Source organism: Nannochloropsis gaditana (assembly GCF_000240725.1).
Source record: "Nannochloropsis gaditana CCMP526 unplaced genomic scaffold scaffold100, whole genome shotgun sequence".
In the NCBI taxonomy this organism is placed as follows: Eukaryota; class Eustigmatophyceae; order Eustigmatales; family Monodopsidaceae; genus Microchloropsis; species Microchloropsis gaditana.
Genome location: NW_005803853.1, coordinates 36,084 through 62,647, shown reverse-complemented (window position 1 = coordinate 62,647; position 26,564 = coordinate 36,084). Strand labels below are relative to the sequence as shown.

General features: G+C 55.1%; 2 protein-coding genes across 2 annotated transcripts; both read left to right on the top strand.

The window, feature by feature from the left end:
* Positions 1 to 151: 151 nt before the first annotated feature.
* Positions 152 to 424, top strand: NGA_2052420 (dna-directed rna polymerase iii largest; the record flags this gene model as incomplete). Its single annotated transcript, XM_005855773.1, has 1 exon — positions 152 to 424. A coding segment is annotated over one exon (273 nt), but the record flags the coding sequence as incomplete, so codon positions are not given.
* A 9,389-nt stretch (positions 425 to 9,813) lies between these two features.
* Positions 9,814 to 9,950, top strand: NGA_2068000 (uncharacterized protein; the record flags this gene model as incomplete). The annotated part of the gene is made up of 1 exon (XM_005855774.1): positions 9,814 to 9,950. A coding segment is annotated over one exon (137 nt), but the record flags the coding sequence as incomplete, so codon positions are not given.
* Between the last annotated feature and the right edge of the window lie 16,614 nt (positions 9,951 to 26,564).

Sequence of the window (26,564 nt, the reverse complement as noted above, 5' to 3'; positions counted from 1 at the left end):
CTGCGTGGTCAAGTCGTCCTCGTTGGAGCCGCCCCCCACCTCCATGGCCACTGAAGGCCGGATGGGCACGGGAGGCACCAGAAGGTTGTGGAGCAGCAGGTCCTCGGGCCGGCCGTGCTTGGGGTCCAGCCAAAGGACGACCGCGTCCTCGTCCGTGATCTTCTGGAAGAGCTGGTACACACGGAGGGGGCTCATGTCCTCCTGGGCCTTGTCCAGGTGGTTCGCGATCTCCCGGTTGTGGGCGAGGGCCGTCTTCATGGCCCGAGCCAGCGCCTGGTGCTCCACCCCTCCGTTCCGCCCACTGTACCTCTCGTGCACGAGCTTGAGGGTGGCGGCGCCCGCGATCTTCTTGATCTTCCCGTTCACTGCCTTGCACTCGAAGCAGTACGAGGCCTTCTTGCACTTTTCTACCACCCTTTTAAAGATGCCGGCTTTGCGGAGGGCATCCGCGCTGGGCCACCGCATTTGTCGCAAGAAAGAGCGGCGCTCCGCCTCGGGTAGGAGGACGCGCCCGCAGGTCTTGCATATGCAGGCGAGCAGCGTCTGGCAGTGCTTGAAGAAACCTATGTGGAAGACGGGCAGGGCTAACTTAACGTGGCCGAAATGGCCCGCGCAATCGGTCAACTTGCGCTTGCAGGTGGCGCACGAAGAGGTCTTGTCCGAAACGCCGAGGCGGGGGTCGAGGGGGCTATTGGGGGCGGGTGCACGGTGTGGCATGGTAAAGAGGTCTGAGCGGTACACCTGAAATTCCGAAATGCGCTCAATTTGATTCGCAGATAGCAACCCAAATTGGATGTGGCTTATCTTTTTTGGGGCAATTTCTCCCCGCACTGGCTCCTTCATGGCGCTGAGAAGGAGAGGGAGTCAGGCCGCTCTGTCAAGGAGAGGAGGAGGGATGAATTGTGAAATACACAGAAGCGACACGATGAAAATTCACCCTTCACACGAAGGTGGATAGGATCAAGAAGGGAAAGAAGTCAAAGTCATGGATCCAGGGATAAGCCGCGGTGAGCGCGTCTGACACGTACAGAGAGGAGCGTGAATCGGACTTAGGACTTATCATGCATCATTCGGAAAAACGAAAATCAACACCGGGAGTTTGAAATAAAAGATTTCAAATGATAGGTGAAATACAATAGTGTCGGCTAAAGTGAGATTTCATACGGACAAATGGTCGAGCAAGCCTGTTCTCATGCATTCCAAAAGAGTGGGGAGGCTAAACAAAGCTACGCTTAGGCACATAATCCATTACGATTTGGGGGAGATAGTGAGACATGAAAAGATGAAATATCGGAATAGATAGACGTCTTCGAAAAAACACGTCAGAGGAGCGAAGTTCCGATTTTTCTGGTTGCTAAGACAAAAAGGGCCCTGGACGCGGGGCGTATGAGTGTGGGTGGAGGCGATCGCGGCACCGAGATAGAACACGCAGGACTGTATCCCGTTCATAGATGTCCATCGGATCGGCGCGTCCGGGAGGGGGGAAGAAACCGTGCGGTGAATCGTGTCGAGAAGAAGCTAGAACGGCACCTTTCCAGCTTTCGGGAGGACCGTGCCCCTCTTGGCGTGGATTTGTGACTTTAGGACTTTGCCCGGGACGTGGGAGAGATGAGAGTACACGGAGCTTCTTCAAGCTATACCTCTGAGAAGCAATCAGCCCTGTAACGTAAGGCACGTTCAGCCGTCTCACTTCCCCATCTCCGTAATAATGCATCTGACAGGAGACATTTCTTTCGGGAGACTTGAGCCTGAGATCTTTTCCATCAGGCTTTCGGCTTTGAGACGCCATCGTCCGCGTTGAAGGAGGGAGCATACAGCCTGAGGGAGGCGCCGTCTGTTCTGCCCTAACTGAGGAGAGCTCTGTGCAACGCGAAGGCTATAAAAGACACTTTGCGGCAACCAAAAATCAAGCTTCATAAAGAGAAGGGGGATCGGTACCTTTTATAAAACATGGCATCTCGCGTCCCAGCATCATGTTGTCGAAGGGGGCCGTACAAAGACAACAGGGCCCTGACGGAGGTAGCTGCTCCACCTTGTATTGTGCGTGTCTCTCCCAATGGTGCGGAGGGCTTGACACGGCCCCTGGACCTTGCGTATTGGCTTGGACTACAGGATTCATACAGCACGAAATTGCCTATCTCTCTCAAGTCGGTGGTGGCGCTTATTCGGTCATTGGAGGGCCGAGACAAAGTCACCAAGGTAGGGAGGGGTAATCTCTGGGAGGTGGACCGTCCATGAAGGATTTCGTTATCACGTATCTGCGAGGTCAAGAAAGGGAGAGAAGCGTGAAGCCTTTCTTCAAAGCGATCTTCGTGATGGTCGCTGAGTTCCTTACCCCCTCGCACTGCACAGACCATCCAGTACGCCTGCCGCTTCCTGTGGTGGTATCACAAGACATACGCCCCCCAGGACAAGATCCGCGGTCCACGCTTTGAGAAAATGTTCCGGGCTTCCCAAATGGCGCGAAAATGCTTCCACCTCTTCCGGACCCTGGAGGAGCTGGAGAAGCTGCAGGCTCTGTGCGCCGACTCCAAGTCCCCGCTTTGGCGCCGAAACCTCTTGATGGTGCGGGCGGCGGCCATGGCCATTTATTGGTACTATGACAACACCTGCTTCCTCATCAACGCCAAGCTCTCCAGCTTCGACCAGCGGACGGCTGTGGCCCGAGACGGCGCGGCATGGACCCTAGCCAACCTGATCTCGATCGGACTGGCGCTCTACGACCTAGATCGCAACGGGAAGGAGCGAAGTCGCCTCGAGGATAAGGCGGCAGCGCTATTGAAGGCGCGTTCCAGCAACCATGTAGTAGGCGGGGCGGCGGAGGAAAGGGCGATGGGGAGGGACGGAAAGGTGGAGGCGAATGGGCATGGGCACAGCGACGCCCACGGTAGGAAGGAAATGGAAAATGGAACGCTCACAGCCAGCAGCAGCAGTAGTAGTAGCAGCAGCAGCCAGCCGCAGGGGGGAGACACGGTGGCGGAGGCAGACGTGGAAGAGTCATTGGAGGAGATGGCGCAGGCGAGCGTGAAGCGCTTCGACCTGGTCGGGGACCTCATTCGGGTCTCGTGCGACTTCCTGGTGGCCTGCAACACCCCGGGCTTCGACTTGCCTCTGCACACGCTCGGGTTCCGGCTGCACGACGGCATCATCGGCACGGCGGGGCTGGTCTCGGCGCTCTTCGCGGTGTACAAGGCCTATCCCGCGGATATGGGCCGCTTGCGGAAGCGCCGACTCATGCGCCTGCTGCCGACAGGGCCTTGAGAAGGAGAGGGATGGAGAGGAAAGGCTGGAGTGTGTCTCAGGTGGGCGTGTCGTAACCCTGGAGAGTCTTTGCTTCTCTGGACGCCTGCGGGTGTAATTGGCACGGGTGGATGAACTTGCCCGTCCGGGGACAAGCGCTGGCGGGCGTGAGACTGACAATTTCCACACTGAGCAATGCTTGTGGAGGCAGAGCGGAGTTTTGGCTGAAATAGCTGGCATGTTTATAAATGATTCCGATATTCACCGACAGCCTGTTGGAAACATGAAAGCCACGTCTCTCTTTGTGAAGATATGCAACAAATTCTGCTTCGACTTGACGTAACAATTCTGCCTTTTTGCGTTGTCGAAATGACCGACAAGCATTTAACTCGAAATAAACTTGGGAGGCACGAACAATTGAAAGAGTAGCTTCGCTTTTTTTGAAAAGTTGCCATCCATTTTCATTTTTATCTATCGATCGCATGTGTTCTTGTCCTCTATCCCGTTTTGGATCTCTAAAGTCCCCCGCAGCCTCCTCACGGTCTCCAGGCCTCGCCCCAGGAGTTCGTATTCACTCTCTAAGATCAAGCGCACGACCTCTGCCTCTTCATCACCGTCCTCCCTTCCGGGCGCCAACATGCGGATTGCCGCGTGATTCCCTTCCTCCTCCCCGGGCTCGAGTGGTCTTTTTCCCTCCATCGCCACCTTTCCAAGCGCTTGCTTGGTCTCCACCAGGCCCATCCGCTTCCTTCCTCCTCTCATGTCCAATTGCCCTCGCATCGCTGTCAACGCCATGTGCAGTGCGTTCAGCGCCTCCTTCTCATTGCAAGAGCTCAAGGGTCCCTTTAAAGCACTCTCCAGGCACTTCAAGTCGGCCGAGTCTCGGGCTCGCTGGATGCGGACGGCGGCGAGGAGGCTGGGAGAGACCACGGGGGCCTTTTTGGTCAGGAGGAAAGGCGGGCATAGACCCAGGCGCGCCATGGCTTCCTGCTTGATAGCATAGTGTGGAGCTTCCGGTTCCATCGTCACCCAAACGTCGAGGGAGTCGTAAGGATTGTCAGGCAAGGCGAAACCGTAGAGCTGCAGGAGTCGTAAGTTCCCGAGGGGACCGTAATTCAAGAAAATTTCATCGCCCGCAACCAATGCCTGCTGCGCTAGGATGACCAATGCGCCCGCTTCATCGCTCGCTCGACATTTTCCACGAGCATTCTGACCATCTGGCCTGTCCTTGACGAAGCCGTGGGTTACCATAGGCGGGTCCTGGCAGGAATGATTGAAGAGGTCGAAATAAGGGGCCATAGCCTTGCGCAACTCCGTCCCTCGTCCTGTCGGCACGCTTATAAAACGACTATGGATTTGCGTCAATGCCCACTCGTAATTTTCCACACTCCACCAATCGTACTTGCTTAATGGCGTGCCTGCGATTTGGATTGGGGAGGCGCTCAATTCAGTGAAGTCGGACAGGACTTGCTGCTGCAGCTGACGAACGATCGCAAACAAAGAAGAGCCTTGTAGCTGGCTTACTGCATCATTCGACAGATTAATTGCATTGTGTATTCGTTTTCTCGGTAAAATCGTGATGTGCGCCGCCCATTTGGAGGGGTCGTCGGCAGAACGAGCAAAACGCTCGTGAAGCAGAGCGATTGCCAGAACATCATCTTCCCGCAATGTTACGGCATCGGCAACAATACTGCGTAGTCCGTAAATATTGTCTTCGATCAAAGTATCGAGACAAAAAAGAGATGAACACGGCACTTTCACCAACACAGTTCCAGAGGCTATGTTATCCTTGACAAAAATGCCCCGATCTCTGTTCGCCCGCTGCTTGATCTCGAGAGACGGATGAATCGAGATGTTTAGGGGCATTTCTTGCAGTTCTTGGACGTATGGTACGGCATTAAATGTACAAGATGCCATAGTCTGATAAAATCATTTGTAAAAGAGAAAATGGTTATGTTAGATCGCGGGCCGAATGGAAGCCAGGAGGTTGTCCGACTCCGTCTGAACCCCTCCCCTCGCTCTCTTTCGTCCCACAAAGTGCCCGCTACCACCCTAGTTTAGGAGAAATCTGACGATAAATCTGAAAACGACTACGTCTGGTCTTTTTGTGCGCCCCGTGTGGTAAAATATTGAGAAAATTGGAGTCCCCAAAAGCTGGCGGATGCAACAGGTCCTGTGGGGGGACCTGGGTGGGAGCGAGCCCTCGCTGCATAAAAGTCTTCCTCGTTCTTTGAATGCCAGGCCTCGCCATTCGTCGCCTTCGGGCGCTCCCAAGGCGGAACACGCCGAAGACGCGCAAACTGTTAAGGGGCGCTCAGCTGCCAAAGGTGGTGGGAGTATTTATGACTGTCAGAGTACTTACGTTTCCACGAAGAAACAGGGGTTCCTCACTTTGTCCGCCTTGACCCCACCCGTGACAGGCTGAATGATTCGGAAGCGCCACGCGGCTGTCGGCCCAGCCGCCGCCCTTTTGCGGACTTCCTCAGGAGCCATACCGGCTACACCTTTCTCTTTCTTCGTTCCTTCGTGTGAAAGTCGTCCTTCATGCACGTGGACCGCGAGGGGGATGCCCTCCCGACCTCTTCATGTCAGGCAAGCCAAAGACTCAGCTTCCGTCGACAGAGCCTTGGTGGCCGCGGCCCTGGCAAGTGTAGCGGCTGCCTCCTTTATCGCGCAGCCATGGACAAAAAGTGACATGGAAGCGGTCCAGGGGCCTGGAGGATCAGGAGGCAGCGATGACAATAGCAAAGTGAAAGATAAACTGCTGCCAATGTCAGAAGTGATGTCTCAAATACAAGACCGACTCAAGCAATTTCGCACGGAGCGGTTCCTTGCGCCTTCGCACCGAGGCCCCGGCCGCAGTGGTGGCGAGGGCTCTAGGCGCACCAGAGACCCCCTACAGGCCGCCACAAGCTTCCCCAAGATCGCGGTGCTGACGAAAGGCAGGAGTGCAGAAGAACCCTTCACGATCGAGGTGCCCCTGCCGGCGCGAGGCGGTAGCGAAGCCCGGGTCCTGGCCGCGTCCTTGCAGGCGCTTCAGAAGAAGGGCCACACCATCACCTTCCACACGGGCCTCGCCAGCGACCAGGGCACCAGCCTGTCCTTCGTTCTGGCCGATCAGTCCGGCTCCCTCCTCCTCACGTCTTCGCCCGCTGCGTCCGTGCCCTCTGAGGCCCCGCAAGCTGTCCTGCCCGCCCGCCCAGGCACGTCCAGACTCCTGCTCTTCAAGAAGGAGGGCTTCACCGAGGGGGACGTGGACGCCGTGGTCGAATCCTACATCTCGGCCTGGAGCGGCAACGCCGGGGACCCGATTGCCGGGAACTTCGCCAGCATTTTGGATGCCTTCCGCGCCGGTGGCACTGCCGGCGTCCAGCAGTTCTTGGACTCGGAGCAGGACACACCTCTCCCCTTCTTTCCCCCGTCCACGCGCGGCGCCTTGGACCGGCCAGGGGTCGTGATGGGGGGTAACCAGGAGACTGATACGGCCGGGAGAAACGATCCGGTCGCTCGGCTGCGCAAGCTTGGGGCGGAGGTGTTCGAGAAGGGCAAGGGGGAGGAGGTGGACTGGAGCTGCCTGGCCGGCTACGAGGGCGTGAAGGCGGAGGTGGAGGACACGGTCGTGATGGCCTTGCAGCACGCGGAGGCGTACGAGGCCATCGCCCGGCAGACGCGGGAGCGATACGAGTCCAACCGACCCAGGGCCGTCCTCTTCGAGGGCCCCCCGGGCACGGGAAAGACGCTGACAGCCCGCATCGTCGCCTCGCGCACCGAGGTCCCTCTGGTCTTTGTCCCCACCGAGCGCGTGCTCAGTAAGTGGTACGGGGACTCGGAGAAGAATCTGGCCAAGATTTTTGAGGCCTGCCAGGAACTGGGCGGCGCGATCATTTTTATCGACGAGGTGGACGCGCTGGCCACAAGCCGAGACTCGAACATGCATGAGGCGACCCGCCGGCTCCTCTCCGTCATCCTCCAGAGCATCGAGGGCTTCAAGGGCGGCAGCCAAAACGTTCTGATCTGCGCCACCAATCGCAGACAGGACCTGGACTCCGCCTTGCTCTCTCGCTTCGACGTGTCCATAAAGTTCGAGCTGCCAGCGCTCGGGGCACGTCAGGCGATCTTCGCACGGTACGCCAAGCACCTGAAAGCCGAGGAGCTGGCCCGCTTGGCTGAGGCCTCGGAAGGCTTTTCTTGCCGGGATATTAAGGAGACTTGTGAGAACGTGGAGCGCAAGTGGGCGTCCAAGACCCTCCGTGGCCAGGAACGGGGGCCAACGCCCGTTTTGCAAGAGTACCTGCAGCAGCTGAAGGCGATGCACCTGGCTCACCGCCGGTCTCCTCAGTCCCACAATTTGTGAAGAATGTGATAAAAATAAAGGTCGATGGTCATTTCTCGGACGTCAGACAACCAAAACGTGAATAATGTGTAAAAAAAAGGAAATAATACTAGCATGTCCTTTCAGCAGTTCCTTTTTTTATTGAAGGGTGCGACGTGGGCGATTCGTGGTTCTTTCTCATATACGTAGATGTACGAGGCCAGGTAAAACCTGATCCTTCCTTGTACATACTGAATTCGGAAGGAATAATAATTCACATATCTAATTAACCTCCCGTTCGCGTCTCTTTCTGGCCCCTTCTCACCTCTCGCGTGAGTCATGGATGTTGACGGCTGCCGTGAGATGCCATTCCTAGCAAGATCTCGCTACCATCTTTAAGCGCTCGACGCGAATCAGAAGGCATTTCAACGTAAGAACTTTTGCGCAGTAAAGCGCCCCACTCTCGGCGGCAAGTTCCCACGTGAGTGACAGTTGGCGAGTCGCTAATTTTGCCTCAGGTCTTCTTGCTTTGAAATGGTGTCTTCAAGGAGGAGGCCACGAGGCCTACCACAGGACGCGCGGCACGACATTGACCTCTCAAAGTCGAATTCGATTCATTAAATAGGGGACATGGAGGCGGTGAATGGACTTCTGGCCAAGTTAGCGTCAGACTCGGACTTCCAAGACGACTTGCGCCAGCCCCAGGTCCGCGTGGTAAGTCAATCATTCCGGGATTCGATATCATACGGCAGCAGTTCTGCCGCGCACTGGTGTGCCGGTAAAGCAGCATGGATTTGAAGTGTCGGAAGAGAATAGGCACATTCCTTGACGGACAGGCAACCTCCAGGCAACCAAGCCACGAGCTGTCTGGGGCTGTAGATGAAGGGGCACTTGTTGCTTTTTTGTGCGCTCAAACTTTCTCTATATTTTAAATTGCCATGTTCATATCATTTTTCAACTAAGATTTACTCGTTCACATTGACTTGCATGTCAGAATTACTGTGAACTTGGAAATTCCCTCAAATGGAATCGTCTCAGCTCCTCCACTTATTTGATTCATGTTGTGAAATCCTGCCAGGCATTGAAGCACTGGACGAACGAAAATCGCTTGCCGCCCTTGCAGGCCGAGAAGCTGATGAAAGACTACAGGGTCCTGGCTGTCCTGCAGAAGCTCAAGAGCCTACAGACCGCCTGCCAGCGAGCCGGCATGGCCGTGCCTCTGGACGCGGTCCTGCGTCAAGAGGGATCCTTGGGCTCGCTGCGATCCACAGGCGCGAGATCGCTTACATCTACCTCTTACTCAGCCTCAGTGCCCGAGGGAGAGCAGCCGGGGAAAGGGGCGAAGACAGTGTCGAGGCGGAGAGGGCGGGGCGCGGGAGAGTCTGCCGGCGCGTCTGCAGCGTCAAGTGTTGCTCCTGCGCGCCCGATAGTGCAGGTGCCCGAGACAGTGGCAGGGTGGGCCTATCTCTTGAGCCCCTTGGTAATGCTGGGACTGGGCCTCGCTTACTTCGTATACATGTGTCTGTACCCCTGAAGTAGACGTGGGAACTTAGCGAGCCATCCTTGTATGTGCAGAGCAGACTGAAGAACTAAGGCTGATCCCATCCCGCTGCCTGGACCCTTATCGTCTGGCATTGCTTTGCCTCTCGCCCTTTTTCTCCCTCTGGTCCCCGCCCGGCCCCTCACGAGCCACCCGCGTATCGCCGGTAGTACTCCAGCATCCGCGGCGTGATCTGCCGCTGCCAGCCAGCCAAGGCCTGCTCGAAGTGCCGGCCGCGGAGGAGGCGGGCGTGGACAGGATCCTCCTCCACTGCGCAGAGAGCGGCCTCCCGGCTCAGGGCCACCACTTCCGCGCCCGAGAAGCCCTCAGTGCGCCGCGCCAGCTCCTCCAAGTCCACTCCCGCCCCTTCCGACGCCTCCCCTTCCGGGCTCTCTGTGGGCACGCCCCGCAAGGCGATCTTCAGGATCTCCCGACGCGAGGCCAGATCCGGCGGCGGCACGTAGACTCTTCGGTCGATGCGGCCCGGGCGCAGGAGGGCGGGGTCGAGCAGGTCGGGGCGGTTGGTGGCCGCCACCACCACCACCCGGCGCAGGGGCTGCACCCCGTCGAGCTCCGTGAGCAGCTGGCTCAGCACCCGCTCCGAGGCCTTGCAGTCCTCCCCGTCCCCCCGGCGACCGGCCAGCGCGTCCACCTCGTCGAAGAAGACGACCGTGGGGGCCGCGGCCCGCGCCTTCTTGAACAGCCCCTGCAGGGCCTTCTCACTCTCCCCCAGCCACTTGCTGAGGAGCTCGGGTCCCTTGACGGCCAGAAAGTTCATGCCAGACTCGGTGGCCAAGGCTCTCGCCATGAGCGTCTTGCTGCAGCCCGGGGGGCCGTACAGAAGGACACCTTTGGGCGGGGCGATGCCCATGCGCACGAAGGCCTCGGGCCGGGTCAGGGGCCACTCCACGCACTCCCGTAGCGACTGCTTTACGCGATCCATACCCCCGATGTCCCCCCATTGCACCCGCGGCACCTCCACCGCCACTTCCCTCAAGGCGCTCGGCCGCACCAGCGCCAGGGCCGCCACCAAATCCTCGCCCGTCATGCGCACGGGGTCTCCGCCGTCCCTCCCCGCCCCCCCTCCCGCAGCCTCCATCCCTCGCCTGACAGCAAGCATGGCCGCCTCCTTGCAGACCAGCAGCAAATCTGCCCCGACAAAGCCGTGCGCTCGGCTTGCCACCCGCTGGAGCACCCTGTCCGCGGCCGCCTCGGATTCCAGGCCCGTCCCCGCGAGCAGGACCCTCAGGATCTCCCCGCGCGCCGCCTCCCCCGGCACGCCCACCTCGAGCTCCCTGTCCAGACGGCCCGGCCGCCTGAGCGCCGGGTCAAGGGCCTGGGGTCGGCTCGTCGCCGCCAGCACCACGACCCGGTCCAAGCCTTGGAAGCCGTCCAGGAGGGCGAGGAGGGTCGCGACCATGCGCCGGTCCAGGTCCGAGGAGGCCGCCTCGCGCCGGGGGCACAGCGCCTCCACCTCGTCCAGCACCATCACCGTCGGCGCCCGGGCCCTGGCCTCCCTGAAGGCGCGGCGAAGCCGGCTTTCCGTCTCCCCCACGAGCCGGCCCACAACCTCAGGCCCGGCCACGCGCATCACGTGGTAGCCCCGGCCCCGCCCGAAGTATTCGGCGGCGGCCCTGGAGTAGCGGGGAAACGAAGGAGAGGGAGTGAGTCTTCAGGTTCCGCACATGGAAGCCGAGCCCATCCTACCTGAGGAGAGTTGTCTTGCCCGTCCCGCTGGGCCCCACCAGCAGAAAGCCCCTCGCTGGCCGCAACCCGCGGTCGAGAAAGACGTGGAGGGAGTCCAAGCTCTGTTCTACGCCCTGACGAAGCTCTTCCACCACGGCCTCCAGCCCTCCCACTGAGGCCCACCAGCCTCCCTCCACAAGCCGTTCCCCCCACTTCGCCCCCGAGGGCTCACCTCTCCAACCAGTCGCCGTCTCCGCCTTTCCATGGGGGAAAAGGCCCGCGACCGCCACGCGCGTTCCAGGCAGCACCTCGCACACAGATTCCAGATCCAGGCCTACACGCGGCTCTTGCGGGGCCGTTACCTCCTTGAGCGTTAATGTCGCAAGGTCTGGCATGCTTTCAGCCCCACCGGCCATCTCCCCTCGCGCCGCCCGGACCTCGACTACCTCGAAGCTCACGCCCTGGCCCAAGGACGCGAACGCCAATCGCAGTCCCGGAAAGACCAGCTGACCCACGAGCACGCTATGAAGCCGCGCCTTCCAGAAGAGGACTGGGGCGACGCTGCTCTGGGAGGGGGTATCGCGCCTGCTCGTCTCCCGGGCCCCTCCTCCCGTTGATTCCCTTCCGTCTCCTTCTGGAACGACTCGCAGGACTACCTTCGATGCAGCGAGCCACTTGGCCATCGCAGGTAAGGCGCGGACCGAAACATTGACGTCTTCCCCTTGCCTTCGCTTGCCAAAAAACTGGCCCGACAGAAGCGGCCCCCCCCCCACGGCCGTCCCCTGCGGCACATTGCTACCCGGCCATGCCCGCAGCATCAGTCGCAAACCTCCGCTGTCACGCCGTGGACAATCCTCATTTTCCTGGTTCACCCTCGATTCCTTCTCTGGCTGCGACCCACTGATCAGGAGCCAGTCACCCGCCTTAACTCTGAGGCGTCGAGAGTCAAGAGAAGAGAGAACCAGCCGGTCTGGCAGGGCGGGTGTTGAAGCTGGGCCACGCCGAAGCACGATATCGTCCAGCTGTTCGGCCATGACTACATCTTGATATTGCTGCTGGTAACGTATTTGTTGTTTTTTGCTTCCAGAAGGCATAGGTTTCGTGAGACTGCTCTAAGGCACTGAAGTAAATGAGGGAGGAGGTTAACCTGTATTAGGGGCAATGTGTGTGAATTACGGACGGACCTTCGCAGGGTTGCAAAAGCTACAGCCGCATAATCATTACTTTGTGCTTGAAATGTGGGTGTCAATCCATGGTATCTATGAAAGCTCTTATTACCTTTGTTGGCGCGAGCGTGCTCTAGGACGACCTGTCCTGCCGCTCCCTGCTTGTCCTCTATTTAGCTGTTCAGGATGACAGATCTTCGCATATTGAATGCCTGTGCTTGTCCGCCTGTTATATGTGGTTGAATTGAGCTTATCCAGGAATTGAAGCAGCTTCTACAGTCTATGCCGAACTGCGCTTCCGCCTGGCTGAGATTCCCGACATGCCACTCCGTGCCCCTCGCGATGAGGGCGATAACCGCGGAGGGTAACACGTTCCTATCACACCATTTATGACTTCAATTTCTTGCTACAGCGTGAAGAAGGGGGACATACTCTTTGATAGCACGCTCGCATGAAGCTCGTGAGTCGAGATGTAAGCGGGAAGGATGGAGCGGGAACCGTCGTGCTGCGGCCTGAGGAGCCCGAGGACATGTGGGCCATCTACAACCTCATAAGTGAAGGAGACCTCGTTCGCACCACCACCTTCCGCAAAGTAGTCAAAGAAAGCGCCACAGGATCAACGACAAGCAATAAAATTCGCCTGAACCTGACCATTCAGGTGCAGCGGATGCAATTCGACCCAGACACCTGCGTTTTGCGTCTGAGTGGCCCTAATCGGGAAGAGTCCGAGCACGTGAAGGTGAGTAGGTCCTTGCCCTCTCTGGATCGAGCATCGTCTCACTCCGGCCTTTTTTGGCCAAACAGATGGGAGCCTATCACACCTTGGATCTAGAGCTACAACGGAATTTTACCATTCAAAAGACGTGCTGGGACACAGTGGTTCTGGACCGCCTGGACGATGCCTGCGACCCGGTCAAGCAAGCTGAGGTTGCGGCCATCGTCATGCAGTCAGGCTTGGCGAATATCTGCCTCCTGACAGGATCCATGACTCTCGTCAGGCAGCGAATAGATGTAAGTCCCTGTGTGCGAGGCTCTGACCCCTTGGCCGGTACCCAGCCCCTACATGCTTTGTACCAATGACTCGCCCCCCGGCTGCTTGGCCCGAAGGTGCATGCTTGTTCTATTTATATCCTGACACGCTTGCACAAAGTTCGGTAAGCCTGTGCTGGTCCGAACACCGGCAAGAGTGGATTCTCAGAAGCCTCCAAATCAGTCGCCTCTCCTTCCTTTCCTCGCATCGCAGATGCCAATTCCGAAAAAGCGGGCAGGGAATGTTGCTCACGATAAGGCCATCCAAAAATTTTACCGCGCCGTCTACGAGGCAGTAACGCGACACATCAATTTTAGTCTGGTCAAAGCCGTCCTGCTCGCCAGTCCCGGCTTCGTGAACTCGGACTTCTTCGCCTTTCTCAACAGCGAGGCGCAGCTCAAGGAGGATAAGTCCTTGCTGCAGAATAAATCCAAGTTTGTGCTCTGCCACTCCTCCTCGGGCCACAAGCACGCGCTGGAGGAGGTATTGACCCAACCCGGGATCCAGGCGCGTCTCGCGGACACGAAAGCCGTGGGCGAGGTGCAGGCGCTGGGGGACTTCTTCGCCATGCTCTCCGCGCAGCCAGACCGCGCGCACTACGGTTTCAACCACGTGCAGGTGGCGGCCGAACACGATGCCGTGGAGACGCTGCTGATGAGCGATTCAATCTTCCGGGGTCGCGACTTTTTGGCGCGACGTCGGTACGTGGACCTGGTGGAGGGCGTCAAGGCCAAGGGTGGTCGCTTTCTTTGCTTCTCCAGCCTGCACGTGACCGGCGAAAAGCTGCACCAGCTCGGGGGCGTGGCGGCAATTCTCCGCTTTCCGCTAGAGATTGAGATGGAGGAGGAGGACCTGCCCCTGGAGGAGGCGGGCGGGGCCGGGCTGGGGGCAGGCGGTGTAGGAGGCAACGGTGCCGCTACCAAAGTTGACCATGGTGCTGCGGCGGGACAAGAGAACTTGACGGGGTCAGAGGGCGGAGGAAAACCTGAGGAGGGGACCGAGGCCGAAGAGACGGCATGGGCGGGTGGGGATGTAGGGGTGAGCGACGCCGAAGGCATGGGGTTGTGACAGTAGCCGGGCCAAGGAAGAAAATTGAGCCCAGTCAAATTCCATTTATTGTGAGTAGCCAAGAATAGATTTCCCTTCCCATAGGAAGTAACTGCACAAAGCAAGTAAGCAACGAGTTCATCTCTCTTCTTTTTGAACGCTTACTGATTAGTTCACAAGCAAGCCCTCCTCAATTGAAACAATACTTTGAGCCGGCCTAATACTGCACCTACTCCTTCTCTTTCAAAGCCTCAAGAGGCACAGGACCTTGCAGCGCCCGTTGGCGGGCGAGTTCGTCTTGTCTCTCCTCCTCCTCCAGGCGCGCATTGTCCTCCTCCTTCTCCTCATTGTAGCGTTTCACCGCCACCACAAAGGAAGCTACGAAGCCAGGACCTGCTGTTGCTATGACGGCTATCGTGGCAGTCTGTCCCAGAAGTGGCTTACCCCCAGCCAGCTCTGTCAAGGAGCCCGTAAAGCTGATGCCTAGCAGCATGGACATGACCAGGAAGCCGTAAGCAGGAAAGCGAAATGGCCTGTCGGGCTCCGTGCGGACGGCTTTGGAACCTGCACTTGGCAATGGTAACCTGCTTACAGTTGATTTGATGGCTTCTTTTAGGCCGTTGCTTTGATTTGCTTTTTCCACCTCCTCGAAGAGACGGTCTAATTCTCGCTTCTCCGTTGCTGGACCGCTTTCACTTTCATCGGCCGACGCGTAGATGGGCGCAAAATTGCCACTCCTTACGCAATTCTTACGAAGTATATGTGTTGTGCATCTAAAAGGTAAATACCGACTGCGGCCGCTAGGAAGAAAAGCGCAAACGTTCTTCAGGTGCAAAAAGGCGAGGCCGAATAGGAGGGCAACTGTAGATGGAAGGAGTATCCTACGCGCCATGGAGATCTTGTACCCAGGCAAAATTTACCAGGCAATCTGAAAATGTAGAGGGAGAAATCAATCACAAGCTGTTGCCACGGAGGATTGCCGACCGTGACGCGGTCAAGGTGGAGCATGGAGGCAGTGGCAGCTGGAGGCAGCAAGCCCGCGCGCTCCAAGAAACGGTTTCCGGAGATCCGAGCCTCTCGTCTCTGCCCCGCCTCGGCCCCTTCGTTTTATTGCGCACCATGCAGCCGCCCGACTAATCGCGAAGCATACACGACACAGGGATAGTCAGATTAAATATCTAGCGCTTCTCCTGTGCTCCCGCCATAACGCGCCACCTTCTGAGATGGAGGGGGCGCAGGACTTGAACAAAGCTGCAGGAACTCACTACGGTCTAGCGGTAGCTGAGGATGGAGCGGACAAGGAGCAAGTCAGGGAGAAACAGAAAGAGACAGCTACCGAAGGTTGTAGCGATACTATGTCAACAACCATGCTTCCTCAGAGTGTGGCGAGCGTGCTGCAGAAGATAACAAAGTGGAAGGACTACGCGAACTACGGGAATCCCGTTGGCGAATCACGAGTTATTCCCATGAAAACACCATTGACCCTGGAGTTGCAAGGAGCACACTTCCCGCCAGCCACTTCTTCATCACCGTCTCATACGCCTAATACGGAGGTGACTGGCTCGGGCGAGATCTCAAGTAAGCCTGAGGCGGACTTTCAGGTCCACACCATTCAGAAATTCGTACAGGAGCAAGCGATCTTAGGGCGCACCATCGGGCTTGTGGTAGATCTATCAAATCATGAATGTTTATACGAGGAAGACCTCAAACGCGATTGTCCGCATGTCAGTTATGAGCATTTTTTGTTCGTGGCCAAAAACATCCCAGACCGAAACGGGTGCCGGGACGTGGGGCGGTGCATCACCGGCTATCTGGCCGGGAACCCTGAGCACTACGTGGCTATACACTGCAGCTACGGGTGGAATAGAACGGGATACATTTGCGCCGCGTATTTGGTGGAGGAACTTAGGTATACCGCCTCCGATGCCTTGGCGGCCTTTGCCCAAGCCCGCCCGCCGGGAATCAAGCACGAGCACTTCCTGAGCGAGTTCTTGGCACGCTACACTGAAAAGACCGAGAAACCCCCGAGGCAAGAAGGAGCGAGGACAAAAAGCGCGTCATCTGTTGCGGAAACAGCACGAGGACAGAGGGAGATCAACAACGAGACGTTAGGCCCCTCGCTAGGACAGAAAGTGCTGCTTGCTCTGGACGAGGCTTCGAGGGAAGGAGGGGGCGCAAGTCGGCGTGCGGGGGTTTCCAGGGGCTGCCGCCTGTCATAGTCGGCTTGGAAAATGCCCGCATTCGTCTTGTAAGTATTCCACTGTACGTAGGAAGGTTCATGGAGACGCCATTCGGAAGGAAGTATACTGCAGGATAACGAAGCTGCACATGAGAGGAGCGAAATCGCAGGAGACACATTGAGCTGTGTCGGGGCAAACTCAGTTATAAAATGGTCCAATTCCAGATTAACGCATGAAAAAGAAGCCTGCATATGTAAGGGAACGTTCTGAAATATAATACATAGTAGAGCAGGGGTACTCAAGAAGCTTTGTCAGGGTCAGATGACGAAGTGACAGGGAACGAAAAGAAATGGATTTTATCATCAGGTGATAGCCACCTCTCATGTCACATAGCTTCACCATTGCTTTCCTTATTCAATAAACATGCGAACGTGTTGGAGCACCGTAAACGTTCAAATTTCCACGGGTGCACGCTCTAGTCAAGACAAGGGCGGGAGCTCTAGGGGGTCCTGCGTGTCCTCTAACACCTGCTGGATGCGGTAATAAATCACGCGAGCACGCAGGGGCACCTCCAAAGCCGGGCCGGGCAGGGAGAGAAAGGTCTCTTGGTCCTCCATCGTGTAGCAGAAGCCCGCAGCATGCAGCATGTCCACGGCACCAGGGACAGCCACCACCTTGCTCTGGAAAGCCGCATTCTGCAGGCGCACTCGGCGGAACTTCTCCTGTGCCGGATCGGCCAAGACGTTGCCCAGGATGGTGAGGACCGTGGAGGCGGCGGTTCTCCATGCGGGCAAGGGCCGGTCCAGCATGAGGGCCATGGCTGAGTCAGCCTCCTCGCCGGCCTGGAAGGCCTCGGGGCTCTCGAGCTCCTCCTGGCTGAGGGGCGCAACGAAGGGCCTTCGGTCGCCGGAGAGGGACGGCGACAGGGAGGTGGGGGTCCAAGAGGGCGGGGGATGGGGCTGACTGTTCAGGGGCGACAGGGCTGCCGCTGAGGTCCGAGAATTGCTTCCTGATGGTGTCGGGCCCGCTAATTCTATGCGTGCCAGCGCTTGTGCTGTAGGGGTGATCAGGGTAAAAGTGTCATCAGGTGAAAGCAAGCGACAGACGCTATATGGGGCTCTAAACTTATCTCTAAACATTCCGCGCCTCACTACGACCCATCTTGCTCCATATCTTACCACGCGACATGCTGTGCGATTCGTAAGGGTTATATCCCAAGGCCGCTGTCTGAGCCGCTTCAAATTTTTTGATCTGGGCGACCTGGGCCTTGGTGGCCTCATCATCGTTTGCCCCAAATCTGTCCAATCCCTCCCCGCTCTTCTTGGAAGCACCCCTGTGATTGCCACCGGCTTTTTGAACTTTCCGGTCCCACGCTCTGCTGCGCTCCTCCGCCGCGGTCAAAATCCTCCTCCGCCGTTCAACATCGCCAGACTCATCGCTGGGTGGAAGGGTTGGACGCGCCACCGGTTGAACTAGATCTGACTTTCCCGAGCGATGGAAGGAAAACGTTACTGGACGCTCCATGGCACAAAGAGCGACCTCCAAACTTTCGTAGCTGGTCACGGGATTACCATCCACGCTCATCACAATATCGCCAATATGTACTCCTTTGCGGCTGGCTGCACCACCAGAGACAAGGCTTCCCACCACCGGAATCCCGGTCTGGGAGCATGCTATTGTCATGCCCAACAACGCATCGTTGCCATCGAATACTGCATCGTATGTGGAAAAGCTGCCACTACGAGTTTCTCGGGTGGGGGCGCTGTTGCTAGGCCCGCTCGGCCTACTGGTGTTGACTTCGTTGCCGAGAACGTTTCCCTTGTCCTTTTTCAAACCTAAAGCGCCTTTCAAGTAATTCATACAAACTGTGAAATTTTTGAAAGACGAAGTCAGAGGTGATGATATCGGCGCGCGGAGTGGAGCGTAAAGAAAACAAATGCTTAGCCGGTTGCTGCCTCGCTCTCGTCAGCCGCGCGAGGGGGCGAGACGGCGACGTGCAAGCGAGTATGGCCCCAAGCTGTTGCCTAAAGTGTCACCGTCAACATTGCCAGCGCATCAAACATGTTATCTGAATCAATCAACAGAATTAAAGGACGATTCATCAAGGACCCGCGCAAGAATTCCTGCTACTATATTCGACACAATTGTGCCAATTGGTCATGGCGTCCGATCCCGCTGACTCCTCCCTCCAGCAGGCGCAAGTACGGGTTGAAAGCCAGGGCAGACATGGGGTCATGTCCGTCACGCACAATTGTATCAAGGCTTCAAAACTAAAATCGACTCTAGGCCTGATGTCCTACGATCCAGGTACTTGTCCCACGGCAGACAGTGGAACCCATTTTATTCCCTTAACTAAAACCTCCATGCGTAGTAGCAATATTCTTCAATTTGAAGCAAATACGACGTATGACTTCGATACATCCATGCCTCCACAACTCTCTCGATACACCTTGCGCTCGAAGTATTTTGTAGTGCCCTCCAATTTGTTTCCGCAGGGATCCTTCATGCTGGAAACGTCAATCGGCTTCAGGGCGTCCAGCGTGATCACTCAATGTGCTTGAACTATTTCCATTAGGCAGCCTCTGTTGTAAAGATGCCGCGTCATTGTTGACTGCGTGATATGAAATATTTTGAAATGTTTCTCCATCTTGTCATTTATTCTTCCGACTCCGCCCCTTTATCCTCAGGGTACATGAATACCGCCGTCTGCACGAGCCGCATCACCTTCATTGATGGCGAAAAAGGTATTCTACGATACAGGGGCTACCCGATTGAGCAGCTAGCGTCCAAGTCTAGCTTCATGGAAACAGCCTTCTTGCTGTTGTACGGAGAGTTGCCCAGTGAGGCGCAGCTGAAGCACTTTTGTGCCCGCGTTTACCATCATCAGACGGCGCTGCACGCCGATATAGTGGCACTTTTGCAGACTATCCGGCACGACGCGCACTGTATGACCTCCGTCATCAGCGCACTCGCTGCCATGAGTGCTCTTCATCCTGAGGCCAACCCCGCACTGGAGGGGCAGGGGGTGTACAGTTCTCGAAAAACGCGCGAGAGCCAGATGTTCACCCTGCTCGGCGCTTTCCCCACTTTGGCCGCTCATGTCCTTCTGCGCCGCTCGGGCTCCTCGGTGCCTTGCCTTCCCGCGCCATCTTTAGCGACGCTGTTGGACCCCGCGAGGCCTCGGGCATACGTGGAGCACTTCTTGGTCTTGCTGGGCTTGGGCAAGGCCCGTCCCGGGGAGGAGGGCCCCGACCCGCGCGTAGTGCGCGCCCTGGACGCAATCCTCCTGGCGCACGCCGACCACGAGCTCAACTGCTCCACTGCCGCCGTTCGCCACCTCACAAGCTCAGGCGTGGATGTCTACACGGCCGTCGCAGGCGCCACGGGGGCGCTGTACGGGCCCTTGCACGGGGGGGCCACCGAAGCTGTCCTGCGCATGCTCCAGCAGATCGGCACGGAGGAGCGCATCCCAGCCTTCCTAGAAGCTGTGAAGGCAAAGGAGGCTAAACTCATGGGCTTCGGTCACCGCGTGTACAAGAACTACGACCCGCGCGCGGTTTTGGTGCGAGAGGTGGCGTACGAGGTCTTCCAGGTCTACGGGGCTGACCCGCTTATTCACGTGGCCACGGCCCTGGAGACAGCAGCGCGTTCGGACGATTACTTTGTCTCGCGGAAGCTGTACCCAAACATTGACTTTTACAGCGGGCTCGTCTACAAGGCCATCGGCTTCCCCCTTGATTTCTTCCCCGTCCTCTTCACGATGGGCCGCATGGCTGGCTGGCTAGCCCACTGGGAGGAGCTCTTGATGGGGCCAGAGGAGGAAAAGAAGATTGTGAGGCCCCGACAGATCTATCTCGGCCCCGCGGAGCGAGCCTTCCTCCCCATTGAGGCGCGTGGGCACGTCAGAATCGCCGCGGAGCCCGAGCGACTCCTTCCTTCCACGACACGAGCGAGATTGTAATCAGAAGCAACAAGGAAGTACAAACCTCCGAGCAAGATATATGTGCAATTTTTCTTTTTCAGGTGTTTAAGTATCTACAAAGTCTGTGGCTGGTCCCCGATACATCGTTGACGACCCAGCTTTCCCTGCACGCCCCCCAAGCTTTTACGTGGTCTTCACGCTCGATAATGGTAGCCCAGCTGTTTTTCTTCGAGCAGGAGAAACTTTGCTTGTAATATCGAGTTCGTACACGAGAGCCTCCTCATCCTCTCCTTCGTCTACTACCTATCATTCCTTCCCTACCGAGGCTACTTGACGGCGGCCTCGCCTACCCAAGGACAGATTCCCATACTTTCGTCTCTAATCGCGCCGATTTCCCCCCAAGAGCTGCAAAATAAAGAGGAAGAGGTTTATGACATCAAGATAGAGCATAATGCTGGCGGTGATGGCTTCGTCGGGTCCGAAGCGCTTGGAAAGCAGCCAAGTGTCGTAGACGATTAGGGCCGAGAACAAGAGGGCTCCAAAGAGCGAGTACCAAAACGTTGAGCGCCAGCCCGTCAGCCACGAAATGAGGCCCCATACCATGAGGCCGATTAGACCCGCAAAGCAGAATCCGCCCAAGAAGGAGAAGTCCTTGTCGCTGTAGAGCGTATAGGCCGTCAGCCCGACGAAAATGGCCAGTGTGATCCCAAAGGCCTGCAGCACCAATTCGCCAGCCCCCTGCCGGTAGTAGATAGTGCAGATCAAGCCAACAAGAAAGGACTGACAGAGAGTGAACACACCCAACAAAATCAAGTTCATAGGGTGTTTTTGTTTGAAACAGAAGAGGCCGATCAAGCAGGCGAAGGATAGAATCAGAGCCACAGTAAAGAGCTGAGGTGTAGCCAGGACGAAGTCGCTGATACCTCGATTGAAAGCAAACAAGCAGGAAACGGCAACCGTCACAAGAAGTTGCAGGGACAAGATTGTGTACACCTTGCGGAGCAACGCGAGTCGAATTTGACCCTGAGTCTTGTCCATAAAAGATGACGGCCCTTGTTCACCCGCTTGTGCCGCCTCGGGATCGTAAAACTCTTCCATGCCTCTGGGGTATGCAGGTGGCTTCGAACCAGATTGATTCGGCATTTCTTGGTGAGGAGAATGATGGTGCGGGTAAGGCGCTGGGTGATGGTGATAGGACGGATAATACTCCGCAGGCATGGCCTGCGCAGGAATAGCTTGGCCCGTCATCACAGGTGTGTGAGCTTGTTGTTGATAATAGTACGGCGACGAGGAAGCCATTGGTGGCTCCATATCCCCTCCACCAGCCATGTCCGCGCTCCCACGCTTGGGATCATGGTAACACGAAGAAGTTTTCATGACCTTTTTAGATTCTTTGTGTCCTTTCCCTAATTGTGAGCACAAGGGTGTGTGTGGAGAGCAAGACATGTAAGTCGGACTCCAAATGGATCTCTCAACTGACCACTTACAAATATAACCATCTCTTATGCGTTGAATATGTAAGCCATGTGCGTTGTGCAAATGATTCTGCCACGCATAAGGCAAGTTCCGCTCTCACTCAGCCTCCCTCTAGATCGCACAAAAGATCAGTCCGACTCAACGCTGACAATTAGTAGGAGAACAAAAATCGTGCTATTTAGACAAAGGATAATAATGCACATAAATTGATAACAAATCCGCCGTAATTTGTAAGTTATATGGTGGGCAGTACAGGGAATGATGCAAATCCTTGACTGAGCAACGACACTCGCTCTCTGTCCGTTCCGAGAAGGCAATGAGAGAACGGTCGGTAGCTCTACATAACCACTAAGCCGCAGGAGTTGTTTCTACATGGAACTTTCCTGCCAGAAAAGCTCCAGCGTAAAGGTGCCCAATGCCTTGAGAGAGTGCACGGTAAAAAGCATCAATTCGAGGTGGATCTGGGAAAAAATCAAAAAGAGAAGCTCCCCGGCGGGGAATTGAACCCCGGCCTCCTCCGTGACAGGGAGGGATTCTGACCACTATACTACCAGGGACTACCACACCAACACGGACCAACACAAACATTATAAACTGGTACATCGTAGGGATCCCGATGAATATACCCACCAGGGATTGCGCTTAACATTGTGGAAAAAGAGGGGTTCGTACAGACTCAAGGGTTCAAGTGAAAGGGTTGGTTCTGCTACACGGCGCTGCTAGCGCAACCATCCACAAGATCTCCGTCACTTCCAGTCGATCAGGAGTATATGACTGTCTCGGAGCTACTTTGATCGGCGATGTCGTCAAATACAACAGTAACAACAGCAACAGGGTCTACAGTTTGACGATCGTAACATGATAGAGATGTCGCAGCTCAGCCAGAAATATCGGGATGTCATGGACTATCAAATGGTTTCTTATCCTGGCTGGCTCTCTCAAAATGTGTTTTATCCTGGTTGTGCGCTGTCTCGAGTAAGACTCACCGCTTCGATTCTTTCTCGGACAAAGCCATCCAATTGCAGCATTACTACCTATATTTTTGCATCTTTACATCTAACAACAGTATACACCATACTTTCTACATGACAGGGATAGGAACATGGCTGCAACTGGTGATGGCGTAAGTGAGCGCGTGTGGAACTATCTCGCACCGTCGGGGGACAAGAAGGTGCGTACAAGTTGTTCGGATTGCTTTGAATGTATTTTCTCATTCAGTAGCAAAGACAAAATGAGTTAAAAAAAATGGAAACCGATGGTATGAATGTGGTGCCCTGACGCTTGACTGAGACTAGGAGCTGCAATTATTGCCACACACAGCGCCCAGTCAGGGATTTAAGGTGTTAACTCTTCCTCTGTTGTTTATCTTGAACCGACAGGGACCTTTCCCAGAGTCCACTTTGATACGAATGCTGGTGAAAAAGTTGCCGGGTCTGGACACTTCATCTTTTTGCTGGACTCCGGGCATGGAGGAGTGGCGGCCAATCGGGCAGATGACGAATTTTAGTTCCGTGTTGGAGGCCGAAAGCGCTGCTTGGTATTATTTGGACAAAAATGGACAGCAGCAAGGTCCTACAGATGTAAAAAATGTGGCAGACTTACTTCATGATGGAGAAGTCGATGGGTTGAGCTTAGTTTGGCATCAGGATCTAGCCGGGGGATGGAGGCCATTGTCTGAAGTGGACGAATTACGACAGTTGCTTCGCCTTTTTATGCCATCAGAACTTGGAGAAGAACAAAGCGACAAGGTTCAAAATATCGAGCCAGGGAGTGGCGCAAAGGCAGGCGGTGGAGCCGACTTAAACATCACAATGGATGAGCGACAAGTTTTTCAAGCTGAGGAGATGCCAGGCATGTCCATGGCAGTTACATCGACCAATAAAAAGACAGATGATGGCGGAGTAAAGCAATCATATGTTGCGGATGACGGCACAAAGTACCGTCTGAATATCGATACCAACGAATGGGAAGAAGTCGAATCGGATGATGAAAGCGAGGATGAAATGGAGAAAGTCAATCAGGAAGGAAATGATGAACCTAGTCAGCAAAATTGCGCGGCTTCCTCGACGGAATATGGGACATTGGAGAGAAGAAAGAGAAAGAAGAAAAATCGAGGGGGAGAAGGATGGGATAGAGCATCAAATAAATGGGTGTATATAACAGGCCTTCCTTCGGACGCGACAGCGGAGGAGCTGGAGGCTCATTTCAAGCAAGTTGGCATCCTAGCGATAGACCCAGAAACACAACGCCCACGGATCAAAATGTATCGTGATCCGTCAGGTGCTCCCAAAGGGGACGCTTCTGTCGCATTCGTACGCCCAGAATCGGTAGAACTAGCCGTAGAAATTCTGAATGAAGGAATGCTACGTCCGGGTTGGCCCTTAAACATTACCAAGGCTGTTTTTCATCAAAAAGCAAGTACAGCGGGTGAAAAGAGCAAGACAGAGCCCGTTAAAAAGCGTAGATTAAACGAGGCAAAAGCCAAGGTTGCGCGAGCGGCGGCTAAGCAGGCCTTGTCTTGGTCGGAGGCCGATGATTCCGGACTTGGAGGCAAGGCGTTACGTATCGTGGTAGTCAAAAACATGTTTGAACCCTCCGATTGTGAATCGGCAGAATTTATTGAAGATTTACGAAAAGATTTGGAAATTGAATGCACTGCCTTAGGTCCATTAGAAAAAATGACAATATTTGAGAGGCACCCAGAAGGTGTTATCGTGATCAAATTTGGGACGGCATTTGCTGCAGAGCAATGTGTCAAGCTGATGAATGGACGCTTTTTTGCGGGGCGAAAGCTTCAATCTTTTTACTGGGATGGTAGCACTGACTACACGAAGGCAAACTACAAAGATAGACAAACCACAACTCGTACTTCTTGGGATCATGGAAAAGTCACTTTTATAAGTTCAGAGGGCAATGATCGTGCCTATGAAGGAAGAGAACCCACAGAATTTACACTGGCTGAGGATGGCGAAGATACCGAAGAAGAGAAACGCCTAGCAGACTTCGGGGCTGAGCTAGACAATCAAGATTTACCAGAAGAGTTCCAACTCGAGGTTGCTTCTGAATGAGATGTCAATGGTATGGCTACCAATCTTTTGAAAAAAAAAATTGGATTTTCGAAGTTTTACTTATTACTTTTATTATTATCATTTTCTTTCGATGATACTTTACGCTAGATGCTAGCATACTCTTCCTGTATTATCCCTGTTTGCAACCTCCTTTTAATTCCACGAAGAAATAGACGCAATAAAATTATTGCTCAACGTTTAAGAACCGCTCTAGATTAAGAAGTTAAATTAAAATTTAACAACTTTTTTGGTTTGTCTTGTCGAACATTCTGCATATATGCCATGGTTAAGCTATTCGACAACTTAATTTTGAGGTACGGTTATACAATTGGGGTCATAAAAGCGTGAATAATGTATCGCCACATATTTATTGTAGTCTTGTCTTGCCAAACGTTCTTAAGGCCTTGGAAATGATTTAGCTCTAGCAGGCAAAGTCTTTCTCACGTATAGGAGGAAAAAGAAATGAAATCAAAGTGTGACATGACTGTACATGTTCCGAAACAGGATTGAAAATAGAATTTTTCTTGCGAACACAGCTGTTCCGAGACTTTCTTTTACTCCTACCGCCCTCTAGTTGATGAAAAGTGGTCCCAGTACAAGAACTGTAGTTGAAAGGAGCTTAATCACCACGTGTAAAGCCGGACCTGCAGTATCCTTGAACGGATCCCCGACAGTGTCACCTGTTACGGCTGCTTTGTGGGCTTCACTGTTCTTACCACCGTGATGACCAAGCTCAATGTACTTTTTCGCATTATCCCATGCCCCACCAACATTGTCCAGAAATAGAGCCATCATTATACCAGTGACAGTGCCAAACATCAAGTATCCAGCCAGGACTTCTGCGCCTAGTAACGATCTATCTGTGATTGCTCCAACACCACGAAACACGACTCCTACTACAATCGGAAGTCCTGTGGCAAGCAGTCCAGGCCAAACCATCTCTTTGAGCGCAGCATGGGTAACCAAAGCCACACATGACCGATAATCGGGCCGTGCCTTAAAGGTCATGATTTCTGGATTGTCACGAAATTGTCGCCGGACTTCTTTCACAACCTCACCTGCAGTCTTCCCGACAGCAGCCACAGTCAAACCAACGAAATAGAACACCATCATGGTACCGATAATACCTCCAATGAGCACCTCTGGGACAGCGATATCTACTACTCGGAACGGTTTCCCAGAAAACTGAGAGAACTCGTCCATAAAGGCCCCGAACAACAAAAAACAGGCTAACGATGCAGACCCGATTGAGTACCCTTTCGTAATGGCTTTAGTCACGTTGCCGGCTGCATCTAATCGATCTGTGGATTCGCGCACAAACTCCGGCTGCTGACTCATTTCCGCTATTCCTCCCGCATTGTCTGCAATGGGACCATAGTTATTCATGGATAAGACGTAGCATGCTGAGGACAGCATACCCATTGTGGCTACTGCCGTCCCAAAGAGGCCCGCGTTATGACCAATGCCAATGCCTGAAGTTCTACCGAGGTGATAAGCCGCAATAACTGAGAAAGAGACCGTAAGGGACGGCACAGCAGTACTTTTCATACCTACTGCTACGCCGGTGATGATGTTGGTACCATGACCTGTCGTACTGGCTTCGGCAATCGAGCGCACGGGATAATACTCGTAGTCCGTGTAATATTGAGTTGACGCGATGAAAATATATGACGTGAGCATGCCCAAGGCCCCACATCCCGCAAAGTGCAGCCATGCCTGTGGCATATCAGGCACCGAAAGTAGAAGCCAGCACGTGAAGACGAAGCCCACTGCAGCCGCAGTTGCTGTCACGTAATAGCCGCCTTTAAGGACGTTCATCGGGTCTTTCGCATGAACCTGGCTTGTGGAACCCACGTACATAATGCCCAAAGAGGAAACAACGATATCCAGAGCGTGC